This window comes from Triplophysa dalaica, chromosome 15 (genome assembly GCF_015846415.1).
Source record: "Triplophysa dalaica isolate WHDGS20190420 chromosome 15, ASM1584641v1, whole genome shotgun sequence".
Taxonomy (NCBI): Eukaryota; Metazoa; Chordata; class Actinopteri; order Cypriniformes; family Nemacheilidae; genus Triplophysa; species Triplophysa dalaica.
This window is the reverse complement of record NC_079556.1, coordinates 5,582,547-5,600,029: the sequence shown is the minus strand read 5'-3', so window position 1 is coordinate 5,600,029 and position 17,483 is coordinate 5,582,547. Positions and strand designations below refer to the sequence as shown.

The window sequence follows — 17,483 nt, the reverse complement described above, 5'->3', positions numbered from 1 at the left end:
AAGTCATCTGAGCTTGTTTGTGTGTGCACCTGTTTTGTTTTAGACTCATTGTGCTTCCCGTGTGTGTTTCTGTTGGATGGTGTTGTTTGTTTGTGGTGTAGCTTGGTAGTTCTGTGTACAGTCGAATGTCCTCTGTATCGCTTAACCCCGCCCACTGTGACACGGGGCAGGACGTTATTGGACACAACCAATCAGAATCCATGTCTGCTAAATCAACAGATGAAGGTATAAAAGTTCTTTCTTTCTCTCTCTTTCTCTCTCATTCTTTCTTTCTCAGTTTTACGTTTTATGTGGTTTACTTCTGTTGTATTCAATTTTATGCCAAGCATTCATTCCATGTAGAATAAAAAACTCTTGCAGTTTATTAAAAGCTTCTTTTAGTCATTTTTGACTGAATGTTGCGTTTTATTCCCTGTCTGTTTAACATTAGTGTGAATGCCTCAATATTTCGATGTTTCTTTTGTGTGTTTGTATCAGGCTCAGACACATTTGTTGAAGTGGGCATGCCTAGAAGCCCGTCTCATTCAGCCAATGGGATTGAGCTAAAGCAGATGCTGGCCTCTTGCACAACGTCATCAAGGAAACGACAAACGATGGAACTTCTCCAGAGAACCAAGAACTCACTTCTTCAGTATGTTCAGTCAAAAATTCACTCAAAGTCGGCATCTTTAAAACCTTTAAAACGTCTTTGCACTGAAGTCATATAGTTAAATGTTTCGTAGCAACCAAATAGCGTCATTTTTTTAGCAGACTCAGTCAGGTCTGGATTTTTTTCTTGAAAGGAATGGCCATGTTTAATGATCCAATCAATCCCAAATGTAAAAAATCAAACACTACTGGACCTTTCTTGAGTATTTAGTTTTATTTAAATAGCAGAAGTAAAATGAACATATTGCTATGAGATGGCCATCATATTGTGTGTGTGTGCGTGTATGTAGCGTGGAGTGTGTGTTAGCAGATTCAGATTGCGAGAACACGATGGCTGATAAAAGAGCACCAGGAAGTGAGAGAGCTGCCGAAAGAAGACTCGCCCCTCATATTCAGGTATAAAAACACACCCTCACACACATAAACCTCAGATTCAAGTGTACACAAACTAAAACACACTAACTAAACCCACTCACTCGTTGTTTTTCTGTCTGTTTAGGCTTTTGACTACGAAAAAAAGAAGCTTCTGGCTACTAAAGGTGAGACTTGACTTTAAATCTTCAAGTTGTGGTTATATAGTTTCCACATATAACTTGTTCTGTTTTTATGTAGCCATGTTAAAGAAGCCAGTTGTGACTGAGGTTCGGACCCCCACAGATACCTGGAGCGGCTTGGGCTTTTCCAAATCGATGCCAGCCGAGGGCATGAAAGAGCTGCGCAGGGCAAACCATGTGCCATACAAGCCCAGCATGAGCACAACATATGAGGTAAACGCACACAAATTACAGTACATGCAGCCTGATTTCAGATCAGTGTAGTCAGTCTGTGTCTTAAGGTTTTGATATGAAAATGTTGTTTTTGTTTAATTAAAAGAGCGCTCGGTTTGTGTTGTACATTTAATGTTTCTCAGGATTCTCATCTGTCTGTGTCACACTCTGGGAGTAAGGAAAGTTTGTGCAATGGCACAGATTCCGACAACTGGGGGGATTGCAATGGAAACGGTAACATCAACGGAAACCGACTGTCCGGAAACTCAGAATTTTCACCAGCTGTTAGTAGCCCAAAGAGAACTAAGAACAAATCTAGTAAGACTTTTAAGATTTTATTTCTATATCTCTCTCCATTAGAGCCCTGCAAATCTTGGGGACCCCCAGAGCCCACTCAAAAAGTGGTGATGCTTGTATGTGCATTAAAATGGTTCAATCACATTAGTCACATATTAACACATAACCTATGTACTGCTTTTTCTCTTCACGTGTGGGTCAGTAGGTGAGCAGTATCTGAGCAGCAGTAATTACATGGACAGTATTTCTCTGTCGGGAAGTAATGGCTGCTCCCTCAGTTCCTCCCTTAAAGGAACAGAACTCCCTGAGCTTTTCAGCAAGCTCGGCCTAGGCAAATACACGGACATCTTCCAACAGCAGGAGGTGATTTATGAACAAAGCCATTGATGTGAAAATCTGCCTTGTTTGTCTGTTTGTTCATTTGTGTTGAGTTCGTATCTATGCGTGTGTTCTCTAATAGATTGACCTGCAAACGTTTGTCACACTGACGGATCAAGATCTAAAGGAGCTGGGAATCACGACATTCGGCGCTCGCAGGAAAATGTTACTGGCGATCTCAGGTCAGTTACTTTATTTAGACAAACAGAAAGGATAAACAAAAACAAATCTTGCGGAAGAAATGAAGTCACTGCTTTGTCATGAAAAGCGTTTAGCGAAGACAGAAACTGCATTTATTCTAACACTGACCATCTAGAATTTTAAGCCAGATTTTTTTTTCCTTAACAAAATGGACAATCCCAGAATGCATTGCAGTTAGCGTAGTCAAGAAAAGCACATCAAAGATGCCATCCACAAGTTGGCAATGTTATGATGTTGATGTTTAATTCAATGTTGAATTAAAGTGAATACGTGCTTTTATTCAGTAAAAAATGATAGACAAATATAGATTTTTTTTGTATTTAAATATGTATGTGATCTTATTAGAGACATTAGAGAGTTGTATTGTTAATCCTATTCAAATGTCTCCTCAGAGCTGAGTAAGAGCCGGAGGAAGCTCTTTGACACGCCCAACATTCGCTCCTCTTTCCTAGAAGGCGGAGCCAGCGGTCGTCTGTCACGCCAGTTCCATGCAGACATTGCGAGTGTCAGCGGTCGCTGGTGATGTCTCGCAGGTGCCATTAGCTTCAAGCATGAGTTCAACCAGCCATCCAAACTTGGAACCGTGGACCACAAACCACTTGAACTTATTTTTACCGGACTCCGGTTGCTATATAGCCGAAATGGGATCCAAGTAAATACATTTAAGGGAAATTAGTCAATATTGAGAATGTGTCATAAATGTCGTCTCACATTTACTTTCGGTCAACAGGCAAAAGGCAGAGAAAATAAACTAACCGTACTGTTTGCATGCACTTCAGTATTGGTGTCTAGCACTTTAATCTGTAAACTCTGCTGTTTTTGCCTGTGTTGTTTGCATCTCTTTTTTTGAAACATCAGTGTATCCAGTGCCAAAGTCAAATACATGCACTTATTTAGCGTGTCACACACAAAGATAAAGATCCTTGCTGTGTTGTATTTTTAAAGACATTTTATTTTATAGTTGTATTATGTTTTCATATTTTATGTTAATCTTTTTAAGAGGCATTATCAGTTTACATTTTATTTTATTTTGATAATTTGGTACTGCTTTTCAGTTATTGTTTGTTGTTTAGATTGTGGTCTGTTCAACCAGAAGTCCTTGTAGTCATCTCAAACAGATGTCAGTCAGAGCGGATCCACTTGTGGGGTTTTTCTGTGTGTAGATGAAGTCTGCCTTTCATGAAGAATGAAGAACAGCAGTGAATCATACTATTCCAGTTGGATGTTTAAGAAATTCTGTTTCATCAGTTGAATTTAGGTTTTATGTGTAGAACATCAAATTTAAGCTGCATTAGGTACTAGACCTAAACTTTTATCAGGTCTAAATTCTGAACACTTTAATAGCCATGAACGATGCAATTTGTCTCTTGTCATAAATCTGCCAAGTGTTTGTTGAGTTGTGTGGGTGTGTATTGTGTCCTTGTTTTTCACTAATAAGCCTTAATTCATTTCTTCTTGCACAGAAGTTACATTTTTGCATCTGCTTATACTTTCTTTTCCGACCAGATTGTATCTATCGTCAGTGGATGTATTCAGAGTAATAATTCATATGCAGCCTTTGGTTTGTTTTCGTTATGAAGTTTGTCGTACATGCGGTACAAGCTACAAAAAAGATTGTAAAACGCATAGAAAGGGCTTTTGCAACCTATCTATTGCTAAATACTTTTATCATTTGCAACCATGGTAATCTCTCCTAGTATCTCTTTAGTTTTTTTATGGAAGGAAAAATACTTAGTCTCTGAAGTATTGCACAACAGATTGTGGTATTCTTGTATTTGCTCAGTGATATTAATTATGTTTAATTGTTGCTCATTAGGTCCAGAGTGAAAACCTTAATAATGCGCGAAATATGGACGTGTAGAGATTATATTCCTCACCATAGTGGAACCAACGTATAGGTTGCATTTAGTACAGAGCAGGGATTCCTCTGAGGTTTTCTAATCGAGAATTATGTTTTTTATTTTCTTCTGTGTATAAGAAATCATGCCTGTTCATGTAGTTATTTCCTGCATTTACCTGAAATAACGTCAGTCTTTCTTTAGAGGGAACGACTGCTTTGTTCTGTTAATTCTGCCTTCCTCCTGGAGCAGTGTTTTTCCATATGTGACACTGGTATTTGTACCACATTGAAATCTTTGACAAAGGTAACAGAGTTAATGTTTTTGCCTTTTACGAATGTTCTATACGTCCAAACCGGTGTCTTTAAAACGGACAGAAGCCATTTGTAGAAGCTCTCTTTGATAGTTGTTGTCAGTTGGTGTTGTTTCCTCTTTGAAAGAACAGAAAAGGGAATTTATAAACATGGATATAACAAATATTTGAAATGTTTGCCACATTTGTGGCTTTGTTCCAGAAAATAAAAATGTATGCAAGCTAAATCAACATGTTCACGTTTTTATTAAAAGCACCTTTAGTAGTATGTTAATGATCAATCATTTATGTCTAATGTAGCATTGATTCAGTAATTTCTAGCCATGGAGCAGTTTATCTACAATAAGCGTGTTATCAAATCCAGTGGTTTTTAAAATACATTTTCATTTGAAGGCACTCTGTTCAGTGAAGATTATAAGATTGTATTTAAGTTTGGTTAAAGGTAAAGTGTATGCAGAACCAGAAATGCATCAAAATGCAGAGCTGTGCACAGACATTTTGTGGCGCAGTGGCCGAAACTAAAAAAAGTGTACTAAGGGTTGGGCCTGGAGAAGACAGCACACGCTTTTGGAGATGTCTTACTGCTTATTATACTGTAGCACTCAAATATGTTAATCAATATTTTATGTCGTATTATGTTAAGGTACAACTCTTTGAAAACATTTATAGTACAATACAGCATTTTCACCATAATTTTTCAACATTATTTGCGGGTGCAAAAGCGTTATTTACATGTATGCATTTGGATGATGCTTATATCTAACGTGACTATACATTTGTTTCTATGCATGTGCAATCCCTTGGATCGAACCTATGACCTTGGTGTTGCTATAGTGCCACGCTCTAATCACTGAGCTAAAGGAAATATTGATGCTTTAACTTTAACAGATGATTCAATGGTTTTCACATGGTCTCCTGCTTACTGTTCTACAATTAATATGATCTTAATAAAATGTAATTTATATGATGTATGTTATAGATTACTGGTTTCAACTAAGAACAAACTGTCAGCTTTATGAAGACATTTTCACCAAGTTAAGTGTGCCAATAACAGCGAATTTGGTGTTATTTATATGAGATCGATGCAACAATTTGATTTGACTAGAATTCTCATTTTCTTATGATAACATGGATATTTTGTACAAGTTTTTAGCAATTAGCACCAATTATAGAAGACCAGGAGCAAAACATTACCAACAATATATAAAATATTTTATTCTGCTTAGCAAGCACTATCTGTAATGTGAGTTAAATCTAAATCTGCTTCTAAACAGGGAATCTGCAGGAATTGTGTGTTTGAGAGTAACAAAGAAAAAAGAGAAAAAGCAGTGATGTTTACAGAGCTAAAGTTGGCACATTTAGTTTTGTAATACAATTTACAACCAGTAGGGTGCACCATTCATTTCCTAATAAAGTTATTTTTGGGGAGGTTTCAAGGACAACACATTAAAAACGTAAATTACACGATGAAAGCTCGCTATGGTGATATTATAGTTAAGACATGTTGTTAAATTTTATAGTCATCTATAACATTATCTGATGGGCAACATGTATATCCAGTAAGTCAATCTTTCACTCCTGCTTTAAAATAATCTAGTAAATTGTATAAAACAGAAGCAATCGAGAAGATAGCTATATAAAGACATATGATAGTACTGTTCTTAAAGTTTTTATGTTGATGACGTTTAAAATAAAAATAATAAAATATAAAAATATGTTCCAAAATCCTGAAACCTTTTTGGATTTTATTAGGTAAATTAATAATCATTTCTTTACATTTGCTTGGTAAAATATCTGTAAAGATTTGTGCAAAATATCGTCTTTAATAATTCGCACACCTGAACAAGTATTGACTCTTAATCGAGGCAATAGTGCTGTTGGTCATTTTCAGGGTAACGGGTTTAACTTTTCTTCACACGATGTTTTCATCTATCAGTCAACTAATATCTGTATAGGAATACGCAATTTTTTAAAGAAAATGTTGATAAAACAGTTTTGTTTTAAAAAGTTTAAAATACTGTAATGACTGAGCGCGTTGCTATGCATGTGAGCTGCACACAGGTCGTCAAGTGCAGATGTTGACGTAATCGTCATAAAGGCATTAGATGCTATCGAATGTTTGGCTCATTTATTGTTCAGCACTCTTAGCGTTCAGGTAGGTCAAATATTCAGCCAAAACAGCTATTAAAAATAAAGATTTTAAGTTGTTATCGACAAGGCAGTGGTTCTCAAACGTTTCAGATTAGGTACAAATATTTGTTAAAACTAGACATTTCCAAGTTGCTACAACCGAGTAATGGCAAACGCAAACCAAGCTAAAAGTATATATATATATATATATATATATATATATATATCAAAGACGGATAAATGTTTATTAAGAATACGCATCAATAAGGGATGAGTCACGAATTTCGAATATTCGATTCGATTTTTTAATGATAGAATTTCGAATAGTGTGTGCGATCTTAAAAATTCGCCGTGTTTTCACGCGTAACGTGTTCAAGTATGGAAGCAAATAAGAGACATAGTATTCATAGGCTGTTAAATTTCAAAACATTATGTCTCTTATTTGCTTCCATATTCAAGTAACCAAAGGGTGGCACTGGCGCTGTTACCAACCAATTTGGATGCCAAACGGGCGGAGCAAAAAACGGCTTCAATTACTAAAATGATCGCTAAGGATATGCTTCCGATCGGCTTTGTCGAAGGAGAGGGCTTGAAAAATCTTATGGAGTTTGTACAGCCCGAGTTTACTGTTCGTCTAGAAAACGATCACTGCCAGAATGGAGAAACTTTTTCATGACAAAAGAAACTGAAGCCTAGAGCTGTTAATTCATGAAATCGTTCCGGACTGTTAATAAATGCCGTCATTCGGTTAATATATTTTAACGCGTTTTAAGTCTGGTCTAAAATCTTTATGGCTTTATTATATTTTCCTTGATCAACCACACTGCTGTTTTTTAGTTGGTATAAATGCGCATGCACATATTTTACAAGGAAATGTCCTAGCATTATGAGGTACGACGTACAGTGCCGTCATTCGGCTCTTAATATATTAATGTTTCAGCGCGTTATCTTAATGCATGGCTTTATGTAAGATTGCCTATTCCATAATAAATAAAGCAGTGTGTCGTCATTGATTTAAAGCTTAAATGGGGGGGAGGGGTGCGATTTTCGAATAATCTTCGAATAGTTCTCTTCGATCTTCGAATATTATTTAAGCTTTAAATGCCCAGCATCAATATATAAGTACAAATTCAGAGAATATCTGTATAACGTTAAACAGACAGAAAATGTGACCGGTGTAATGCCAAATTCAGCGTCCTGTTGTACTTTCAGTCTCTATTCTTTGCTGCAAATTTACCCTTTTCGTTACTAACAGCGTAACGTATCCTCTCACTTGTCTTGTCAATGTGTAATACGTCCATGCTGTCGTGACATAGGCTGTTAACAAAACAACTGATTGTTTTATAGATTAAAAACGTCTTAGTTTGGTTTATGCTTTACACTTGTCCTGCAGCCCACCCTGACACCGCCAGGCTCGTGCGTCTTTCGCACCTGCGCGGCGCTCGGGCACGCGAGCCAATCGGGCACCAAACATGGACATGAGCGCAAGCGCTTGCCATGACGTCAGCGCAATAGACGTGGAAAAGGAGGATTTCACGGGGGGAGGTGAAGGGAGTGTTGCGAGCTGGAAATCAAGTATTAGCGGGAGCGTTCTCTCGTTACATAACCCGTCGTTTGTTCAACCGCGTGATCCGTTATTCCACAGTCGGATATTGAAAGCACTGTCGAAAAACACTTGTCATCACGAGAGAATTTGCGCGTGGTTATATCTTCACGAGAACTGCAACCATCATTTTCTTGTCTCTATCTTTTAATCTATGTGCGGCAGTGTCGTGGTGACGACTGAACGCCGTGGAAAAGAGAAGGGAAGACAGGGCACTAGAATCACGTTTTTCTTTTCCCAGCCTTAGCTGAGTAATATTATCAGAGAGACATCCATCCACACCTCTCCGAGGACATGGAGGCGCCGGGTTTGGCACACGCGATGGCGAGCCCGCTAAGCCCACGCGACGGTATGGTCAAAAACGTGAGTCTGGAGTCTCTCCAGCTGTGCGAGAGGGACGGTAAGCCACCACTGGATCCCACAGCGACTGTCACTTGTAATGAAATTATCTAAATCATTTGAATGCGTTTAGGTCACGGTGAGTTTAGTTGAACAGGGTGGATTTTTTCCATAAGAATTGGGTGGGCTTTTTGCGTGCTTGTGTTATCTCATCGTGAAATCTCTGCTGCCTGTGTGGCTATGCAGGGGCTTCAGTTCAGCACCATGGACACTACCCGCTGTCCTCCAGCATAGTCTTGTCTCATAGTCAGGGAGGCTTAAGCGGGTACTGTTACCCTGACAAGAACAAAAGGAAACCTCAAAATGAAACCAAAATGTTATATACGATTAATTAAAATAAGCAGTGTAAAGAATAATGATTCAGATGAGAAATATGATGGTAATATTAAAAAACTAAAGGCATGAACGCCTAAACATTTACTTGTGTTAATGTGTCAGAGGCTAAGATTCAAGGATCAAGGGGTAACCAAATGGAAAGATTTGTTATATCATTTATTACATTCATCTTATTCATGGTTTTGATATTATTTCATGGCAGAGGCTGAAGGGATGTAGTCAGGCGTGTGCATGCATGCAGCACACATAGGGAGGGACGTGGTGTGGCATTTAAGGATGCATAGACATCATGCACCGATTTACATTAAGATACACTTATTCCTCACCGGTCTGATCCTTGCATGTGGGTGCTGCTTTGTCTTTATTTCATTTTGGCTTTAAAGTATGGGAAGCATAATGATTTACTTGTCTTCTTTCGTATACGTTCATACCCGTTCTCTTAATGAATGATTCAGGTGCCAAATTGCAAATAGGATTTCAGGGTCCTTCTATGGCTAGCACAGTGACTCATCAGTTTTCACCAGCGAGGGAGGAGATGTTTTATCATCTCTGCATGCCGCTTTTTGAATAAGCATTAATTTGTCTGTGCTGGTAGTGGAGACTCTTATTTTTGAAGTTATCACAGATACACGTGTTTGTTTCATGTTAGACAAAACGAGGACCTGCACATGGAATTAGAGAGTGTTTTTTGGGGGGAGGACATATTGCTGTATAAATTAGCTTCTGTTTAGCACTGTTAAAGGAATAGTTCCCAAGTTAAAATTGTAGGAATAATAATTGTCTATGAATTGACTATGCTCAAGAACTATTCCTTTAAGGGTTCATTATAACGGTAACCCCAATACCAGTCTGTTAATAAACATTTTCTGAGGGAAAACAATAGGTGTGCGTGAAAAAAACAATATTTTGGTTGTTATTATATAAATGGTTATAATATAACAGTATTGTGAAATTAAGCCCAAGAGCAAAACAATACTGCTGTCTAATGATTGCAGAAACTGTTAGCACTAGCTAATACTAACCCATTTGCTGAGTGCTCTGTGAAAAATTCCAATTCGGATTAAACGGAAAACCTGAATTTGTATGGTGAAGGACTTTGAACACCCTTGGCAATTTCCAAAAGCATGACACTTGTGATTTGAACCAAATAAACAAAAACATTCAGTCAAATAATACACTGTAATGCACTAATACAAACATTTTGTGGAAGGAAAATAGACTTAGAATTGGTACTAAAAATCTGGATTTGTAATGACGTTGATGCAAATCTGATGTCAGTTAGAGGCAACCAGTGAACTGGAAAGTAACCAGTCTTTATACCATTGTGCCCTTGAGCAAGGCACTTACACTAATCCCTGATCTGTCCTTGCAATTGTTCTACGTAGTTTTACTGGTAGTTGCTGTATCGTAAGGTTTAGGAAATATTATTGTATATGATTGAGAATATTAAAGCATTGAGAGAACGATCTGTGTGTGTGTGTGTGTGGTTATATTAATTTTAGTGTAAATTTTTAGTCATTATAGATACTGCAACATTGAAGCTTTTACAGCTTTATCTTGCATAAAACCTCATTACATAAAAACCTCATTAGTTTGTAAGGATTCAGAGTGTTTGCTGTATTATACCGATGGCTATTAGCTGCTCTCCTCATAAATGTTGTTAGTTCTTTAGAGGTTTAGGAAGAAGATATTAAGGATGGGTTTGGTGCTACTGAGATGTATTTAATATTATTTAATGTCTGGTGATTCATCTGTGTGTATAACTTTAAATAAAAGTGTAGTCACACTGGAGGTTTTAGCCTGCAGTGAGATTGAGCCGGACACAATACACTTTCTTTTCTCTCTCATCTTTTACTCTCTCTCTCTCTCTCTCTCCTTGTTTTGAAAACACATTATTCTGTAGGCAGCTTCACCACTTTGTGCTGGAGGTAAACACCTTTGACATTGCATTGTTGTGTTAATAAGACATAATACATCACAAGTTGCTAGTTAGTGGTTTGATCTGTTAAGGTGTTTTAAGACCACCGGAGTAAATCATTTAATCCTCTATATGCTGCACATTTTTTACTTGAAAATTATTCTACATTGATTAATGGCCTTGATTTGTTTCCATGGAAACTGCACCCTTTGTTAAAGCGGTGAATTTCGAAACTGCCATTACTGTAGAGAGACGAATCCTGCCGGTGTTGTTCTTCTTAAGCAAAAGACATCTCTTTGATGCAGACTGGAGTAAAGCTAACAGCCCTCTCTTTGTTGACTTGTGTAATCTTGAATGAAAAGCATCCAATACTTTCCAGACATTACCAAAAGCAGGGGTGCTCATTCCTGCTCCTGGAGATCTACTGTCCTGCAGAGTTCAGTTCCATCAAACACACTTAAACCAGCTAATCAAGATATTCAGGATTACTAGAATATGAACAAACAGGTGTTTTAATGGGTTTGAGCCGAACAGCACAGGATGGTAGATCTGCAGGAGCAGGATTAGGCACCTCTGATCTAAAGCATCTAAACATACATCTGTTGTTGAATTCTTGATTAATAATTTACTAGCAAATCAAAACATTTCCCCATGTTTTACATCCCCATTCTCCATGCCTCAAGGCATCCTAACTGAATATGGTTTTGGGTGAACAAGAGGCTTGTTTTTCTGGCAGATGTCGTAAGTTCCGGTGACGAATGCTGCATTTTTCGTTTCGTTCCAAAACAAGCCTCTGGTTCATGCGCATTCAAGAGATGATGGAAGCTAGACGTCAACATTAATAGCGCTGGCATTACAGATATTTCTTGTAAACAAACGCATCGATTTGCTTCAAGAAAACCTTTGTTAAGACCACAAAGCAGTCAAGCAGTTCTTTGATCGATGGATGCTCTTTTTGGAGCTTCAAAAAGTCAACACACATTCACTCCCATTCTACCGCTTGGAAGTAAAATGATACGTGGTATTATAACTCCGACTGCATTATTCGTCGAGAAGAAAAACATATTCAGTTAGGATGCCTTAAGGGTGTGCAAAACATGAGGAAATTTTTATTTGCTAGTAAAGTATCCATTTAAGAATTATTTATAGACCAGTGATTCTGGATTTCATTAAGTTCTGTCTATTTTCTTCTTTCCCAGGAAAGGCAGATGACAGTGGCGTGGTGGGAATTGAGGAGTTACCTGTTCCTCGCAACATCAAGATCAGTAACATCACCTGTGACTCTTTTAAGATCTTTTGGGACATGGAACCTCACACCACAGAAAAGATCACGCATTATTTCATTGACCTTAACAAAAAGGAGACCAAGAACTCCAATAAATTTAAACACAAGGTACACAAAGAATTAGCTCACAACAAGTGTTATGGACTGTTAAGGATGAGACAACAATCAATCCAAATGCTTTTTGCAGCTGTAAATGTTAATCAATTTTAAATTTAGGTGTGCTTTATTGGCATGACAAAAGGTACATTTTGTACATATTGCCAAAGCATTTGCAGCTGGGCTGCGTACAAATAGTGCAAGAATGTACAGAAACGAAAAGAAATATAATTATAGTAATAAAATAAAATAAAGTGTGATGTATGTAGTGCAACTTAAAGTGATTTAAAATATATGTAAATATATGAAAACAGAAATAAAGTATAGTTTAAACAAAAATTTCCAAAAGCAAAATATACATTTAAGTAGCAGAGTAAATTAATGTACAGTAATATAATGTTATGTACATATATTGGAAGCATCAGGTCAGGGCAGATTCATTGTTTTCTCTTTTGAGAAATTACTCAGTTGCTAATAAAGTAATTGAGTTTTAATATCTATAATGTAAAATCCTGCGCATTTGCTTAAATATATATATATATATATGGGAGCGATGGGTTAAGTATGGGCAGTGATTGAATCCAAAATTCTTCCCTCAATGACTGTTGGTTTCTGTTGTCAGGACGTGCCCACTAAGCTTGTTGCTAAGGCGGTCCCGTTGCCTATGACAGTACGAGGGCATTGGTTCCTGAGTCCACGGACAGAATACACAGTTGCTGTGCAAACTGCATCCAAACAGAGCGATGGAGACTACGCTATATCAGAATGGAGTGACATTGTTGAGTTCTGTACAGCAGGTAGTCAACACATTTAATTTTGTTTTATTTGTATATTGCTTTTTATTATGTGAAAAAAAGCTTTAGAAATATATTTATGTAAAAATAGAGTATAATATGAAAGTACATTTTGTACACTGCACATATCAAATTGTAATAAGAATTGTCAGTTATACATAACAGTAAAGTATCCATAGTAGCATAAAAATAATATATATATTTAAAGAATATATACTGTACATAATATAAAGAAAACCCACTTCACACAGTACTTTATATTCTATAAATTTTATTCTTAAAATCATACTGTAAATGAGGTTTATGAAGAGATTCATAGTGACATTTAACCTTCTACACGTTCAAGGCAGAATAAACAATCTATATGCATAATCAAAACTTAAAGAGATAATTCAGCCACAAAGGAAAATTCTGTCATCTGTTTGACTTTCTTTCTTCACCATAACACAAAAGAAGATATTTTGAAGAATGTTGATAACCAAACAACAGCGGTACCCATTTATTTCTATTGTATGGACACAAAACCAATGCAAGTCAATGGGTACTACTCCAAAATATCCTCTTTTGTGTTCTGTGATAGAAAGAGAGTCATACAGGCTTGAAATAACAATATTTTTTATTGGGTTAACTATCCCTTTAATTTAACAAGTTGCATTTCTGGGCAGATCTTGTGTGGTTAGCATTGGTCTCATTGAGAAGATCAAGAGTGATCGATTGGTGACAAATAAGCACATTTGTATTTATGTTTGCAGATTATTCCTCGGTCCATTTGACGCAGTTGCTTCAGAAGGCTGAAGTCATCGCTGGCAGGATGCTGAAGTTCTCTGTGTTTTACCGGAATCAGCATGAGGAGTACTTCCAACATTGCAGGTGACTCAGGAAAAAATCTTCATACTGAAATGACTTCGCTGTGTGAAAGGGAGGGTGTGGGATGATGTGATGAAAGGTCCTTGTTTGCTCCCAACCTATAGACTAATCTTAAAAGGAAAACAGTGCCATCTTGTGGAGTAGTAATTGTATTCTTTTATTTAAAGGCTAAAACTAATTTTATTGTTTGTTTTAGATGGAATGTAATGTGTATAAACGATTTAAGGTTAAATAATGCTGTATTTTCCACATACCGTGCATTTTTGTATCTCCCCTTTGCCCCGCCTACCTGAAACACACAGATTTTTTACAAAGCCTATCGCTCTGAAAAGTGAGGTGTGCTATGATTGGCCAGTTAACCACTGCGAAAATGCAAGCGTGTGACGGAAATGTAACACCTCTTACCATATTTGGAACATCAGGTTCCAGAGAAATTGTACTGACAGTTACCCCACCTTACCTGCGTTTACATTTGGGCGGTGTTAGTCAAATCATACCATGAACTGAAGTAGATTTGTGGGGGTGTGGTTACACAAGGCATTCCAGGCAGGTCTGGGTGAGGATTCGCTTATAGATAGAATGCATCTTTTGTTCCGACACTTTAGTTTTTGCAATTTTAAGTGTCTAATACATGCATGGGCAACTTATAACACACTAAAGATCCAGAAAAACACGTATTCTCGCCATATGACCCCTTTACTATAATTTCTTCACACTCGTGTCATTTTAAACCTGTATGACTTTCTCTGTTCTGCAGAACACATATTTTGAAGAATATAACAAATCAAAATATGTCCCCATTGATTTAAACCACATTTCTCAAAATATCTTCTTTTGTGTTCCACAGAAGAAAGAGTCATATACAGGTTTTTTAAACCTCATGAGCGTGAATAAATGATGACAGAATTTTTATTTTTGAGTGAATTTAAAATTTGGGTGTTTCTGCCTCTCTGTCTCTCTCTCTCTCTTGCTCTCTCAGAGATGTGCTTGGTGGTCGAATGATGCCCTCAGTTAAGGATAACAGTGGCAGTCACGGTTCACCTCTCAGTGGTAAACTGGAAGGGATTATCTTCAGCTGTAACACTGAGTTCAACACAGGTCAGCCTCCAAAGGATTCCCCGTACGGCCGCTTTCACTTCCAGGTGCCTGCGGAGACTCTTTTCACTCCTGACACGCGTGTCTACTTCGGGGACTTTTATTGTATGTACACTGCCTATCATTACGTTATCCTGGTTCTTGCTCCCCGGGGCTCCAGCGGAGACTTGTATTGCAGCGAACGCCTGCCAGAGCTGGACGTAACCAACAACCGTTTCCTAACACGCGTCTCTGGGGAGGACGGGCGTGTGGAATTCCGGCACGCACAGGATGTCATCCTGGAGCTGATTTATACAGAGCCGGTTCCACTGGAACTGGGAAACGTCTCTCAAATGAGCGTCTCTCAAATGAGCTTATCTACTGTCAATGCCAAGAAAGACCCCAGCTGCAAGACCTGCAACATCAGCGTCGGCCGTTAGCCGTCGCGCACACATTAACATAAACCAATATCTCTAAGCAAGCGATTGAGACGTGCAACCTTTACAATATTATTGGTAACCAGACAAAAAACCTAGACAGAACTAAAACTCTTTGGGGGCCTCACAGAAATTCAACGAAATGGTTAATTAAACATAATATATCCTCATTGAGAAGTTACTGAACAGCAGAAAAAAGAAAACAGAGCAAGGCAGAAAAATGAAGCAAAACGAAGAGTTTAAGCTGAATTTCCAAAAAAAACTAATCCCACTGTGAACCTTACCTGCGTGTTTTTGGTGCTTTTTCTTATATTTAAAACACAGCCCCAGAACTATTTGACTTTCGATACATTCTGGACCTCAGACACGATTGTCTTTTTCAGTTTACACTAAAGCTATCAAACCACTCATGTTTCTTACATTAAACATCCAAAGTCAAGCAACAGTCCTACATCATAACTGTTGTGAAAACCTACAGTGCTGTCATTGCCTTATAGAAAACTCCATCTATCCTCAAAGGGAAAAAAAGGAACTGAGAAAAGAAATACAGCCACATCCAGGCGTTTCCTGAGATCGCACACCCCAACAAGATCTCTACTCCATATATGCTGCCTGTCATTATTAAATCCTGGCTCTCCTGGGATCCCATGAAGACTTGCAGCAAGCGCAAAAGAACAAATGCTTTTTGACTCTCTGCCCAGCATCCGCATGCCACCTGAGCCTTTAAACCTTCTCTTGTACCCTCAATGTGTTCAGTTTTATACTAAACGCAGTTTTCCTTTAAATGGATTACTCGTGAAACAGTTACATTATATTGCTATTTTTTTGGCGGTGTGTTGATTCCTGTTAGAGCATATGCCCATTACAATCTCTGATATGAATTCATTTGTTTTACTGATATAACACTTAATGATTTGCTGGAGAAAGTTTCACAGATGGATAAGATTTTGTTATAGTTATACCCAAATTTCAGTCTTATCAAGATACTGAAACCTTTTAAAATGTAGCTTTTGTAGGAGATATATATGTTTATGTGCACTATTCATGGACATATTCCATCATTTCAACACTATATGTAGTCAAATATATCATCTCCCATCCGGAAGTTTATAAAATCATAGTTTGTGTCTGTACGTTTGGGTGTGACTGTGTTTGACTGTACGTGTGATTTTGAGTGCATTGTGCCCCTGCAGTAGATAGAAACGGTTTGACTGTTGACTTAACACTCTTCTGCCATTCTAATTTGTGCACAGGTTATTAGTTAATGGATTTATAAAACAGAAAAATATTGTTCTTCACTCCACATTCATGATGTATTGCCTTATTCTTACCTTTGCTGATTTGCATTTGATCATACTCTTATCTAGTTTGCATAGCCAGACCTTTACTGCAACAACATTCTGGTGATTTTGTAGCTTAAACAGATCTAGAACTACACACGTTGACAGGAAGAGCCTGAGGTCTGACATCTTACTTTGTTATAGTAGAAAAACATTAGAGCTTGATATGGTCATGGACAGCCCAGTAACACAAATCGATCCATTTCAACGTGTGAACGTGCCTCATACTGAAAAACATGTTTTTCTTGTTGCTATGTTTATAAGAAACCAAATGTGACTGTTCAATAAAGATTAAGAAAGAGACTGTTGTGTGTAGATGTCTGTACTTATGAGGGAAGCATTTTCTGTACAAATATAAGAAAACATGTCAAATGCAATAAGTAAATATATTAAGATAAATATTTTTTATATTTTAGGACTGTCAAAGGATTAATCGCATCCAGAAAAAAAGTTTGTGTTTACATACTGTATGACGGTGTTCTGTGGATATTCATTTTGTATTCATAAGAACATACACATGCAAGTATCATTAAATAATAAATGATACAAATTAAATTAATTAGAATTTAATACGGCAAACGTTTGCTTTTGAAAATACTTATGGCTTCTCATTTTACATCAAAGAAGCTAAAAAAACATTGTTATTGTAATTTATGTATAGCTTTATTAGTGAAGTCCTATATAATGTAGATTCTTTTGTGACATTTCTTAAAATATATAAGTGTTTTAATGATTTTTTTCTAAAAACAATAGATATCCTGA

General features: G+C 37.2%; 2 protein-coding genes across 4 annotated transcripts in view; both read left to right on the top strand.

The window, feature by feature from the left end:
• bicc1a (BicC family RNA binding protein 1a) overlaps positions 1-4,663 on the top strand; it is a 28,390-nt gene extending 23,727 nt beyond the window's left edge. The window contains exons 13-21 of one of the 3 annotated variants that reach the window (XM_056768707.1): positions 102-225; positions 478-631; positions 939-1,044; positions 1,148-1,187; positions 1,306-1,415; positions 1,559-1,733; positions 1,915-2,075; positions 2,173-2,272; positions 2,684-4,663. In XM_056768707.1, coding sequence (XP_056624685.1) covers positions 102-225; positions 478-631; positions 939-1,044; positions 1,148-1,187; positions 1,306-1,415; positions 1,559-1,733; positions 1,915-2,075; positions 2,173-2,272; positions 2,684-2,814 — 1,101 coding nt within the window. In that variant the 3' untranslated portion in view covers positions 2,815-4,663. Of the gene's footprint in view, positions 1-101; positions 226-477; positions 632-938; positions 1,045-1,147; positions 1,188-1,260; positions 1,416-1,558; positions 1,734-1,914; positions 2,076-2,172; positions 2,273-2,683 lie in introns of all 3 variants that reach the window. The other 2 variants (XM_056768706.1, XM_056768705.1) reach the window with 2 other exon arrangements.
• Positions 4,664-8,106: 3,443 nt separating this feature from the next.
• On the top strand, positions 8,107-17,025 carry phyhipla (phytanoyl-CoA 2-hydroxylase interacting protein-like a). The gene is made up of 5 exons (XM_056767082.1): positions 8,107-8,575; positions 12,028-12,221; positions 12,832-13,006; positions 13,756-13,873; positions 14,850-17,025. The coding sequence occupies exons 1-5, from the start codon at positions 8,470-8,472 to the stop codon at positions 15,382-15,384; spliced, it is 1,128 nt and encodes a 375-aa protein (XP_056623060.1). The 5' UTR covers positions 8,107-8,469; the 3' UTR covers positions 15,385-17,025.
• Positions 17,026-17,483: the final 458 nt, after the last annotated feature.

Excerpts from the sequence above, each read along its gene's own strand:
- phyhipla (XM_056767082.1), top strand. The coding sequence starts at position 8,470 with ATGGAGGCGCCGGGTTTGGCACACGCGATGGCGAGCCCGCTAAGCCCA. Across the intron at positions 8,576-12,027 it reads CCAGCTGTGCGAGAGGGACG|GAAAGGCAGATGACAGTGGC; the intron begins GTAAGCCACCAC and ends CTTCTTTCCCAG. Across the intron at positions 13,007-13,755 it reads TGTTGAGTTCTGTACAGCAG|ATTATTCCTCGGTCCATTTG; the intron begins GTAGTCAACACA and ends TTATGTTTGCAG.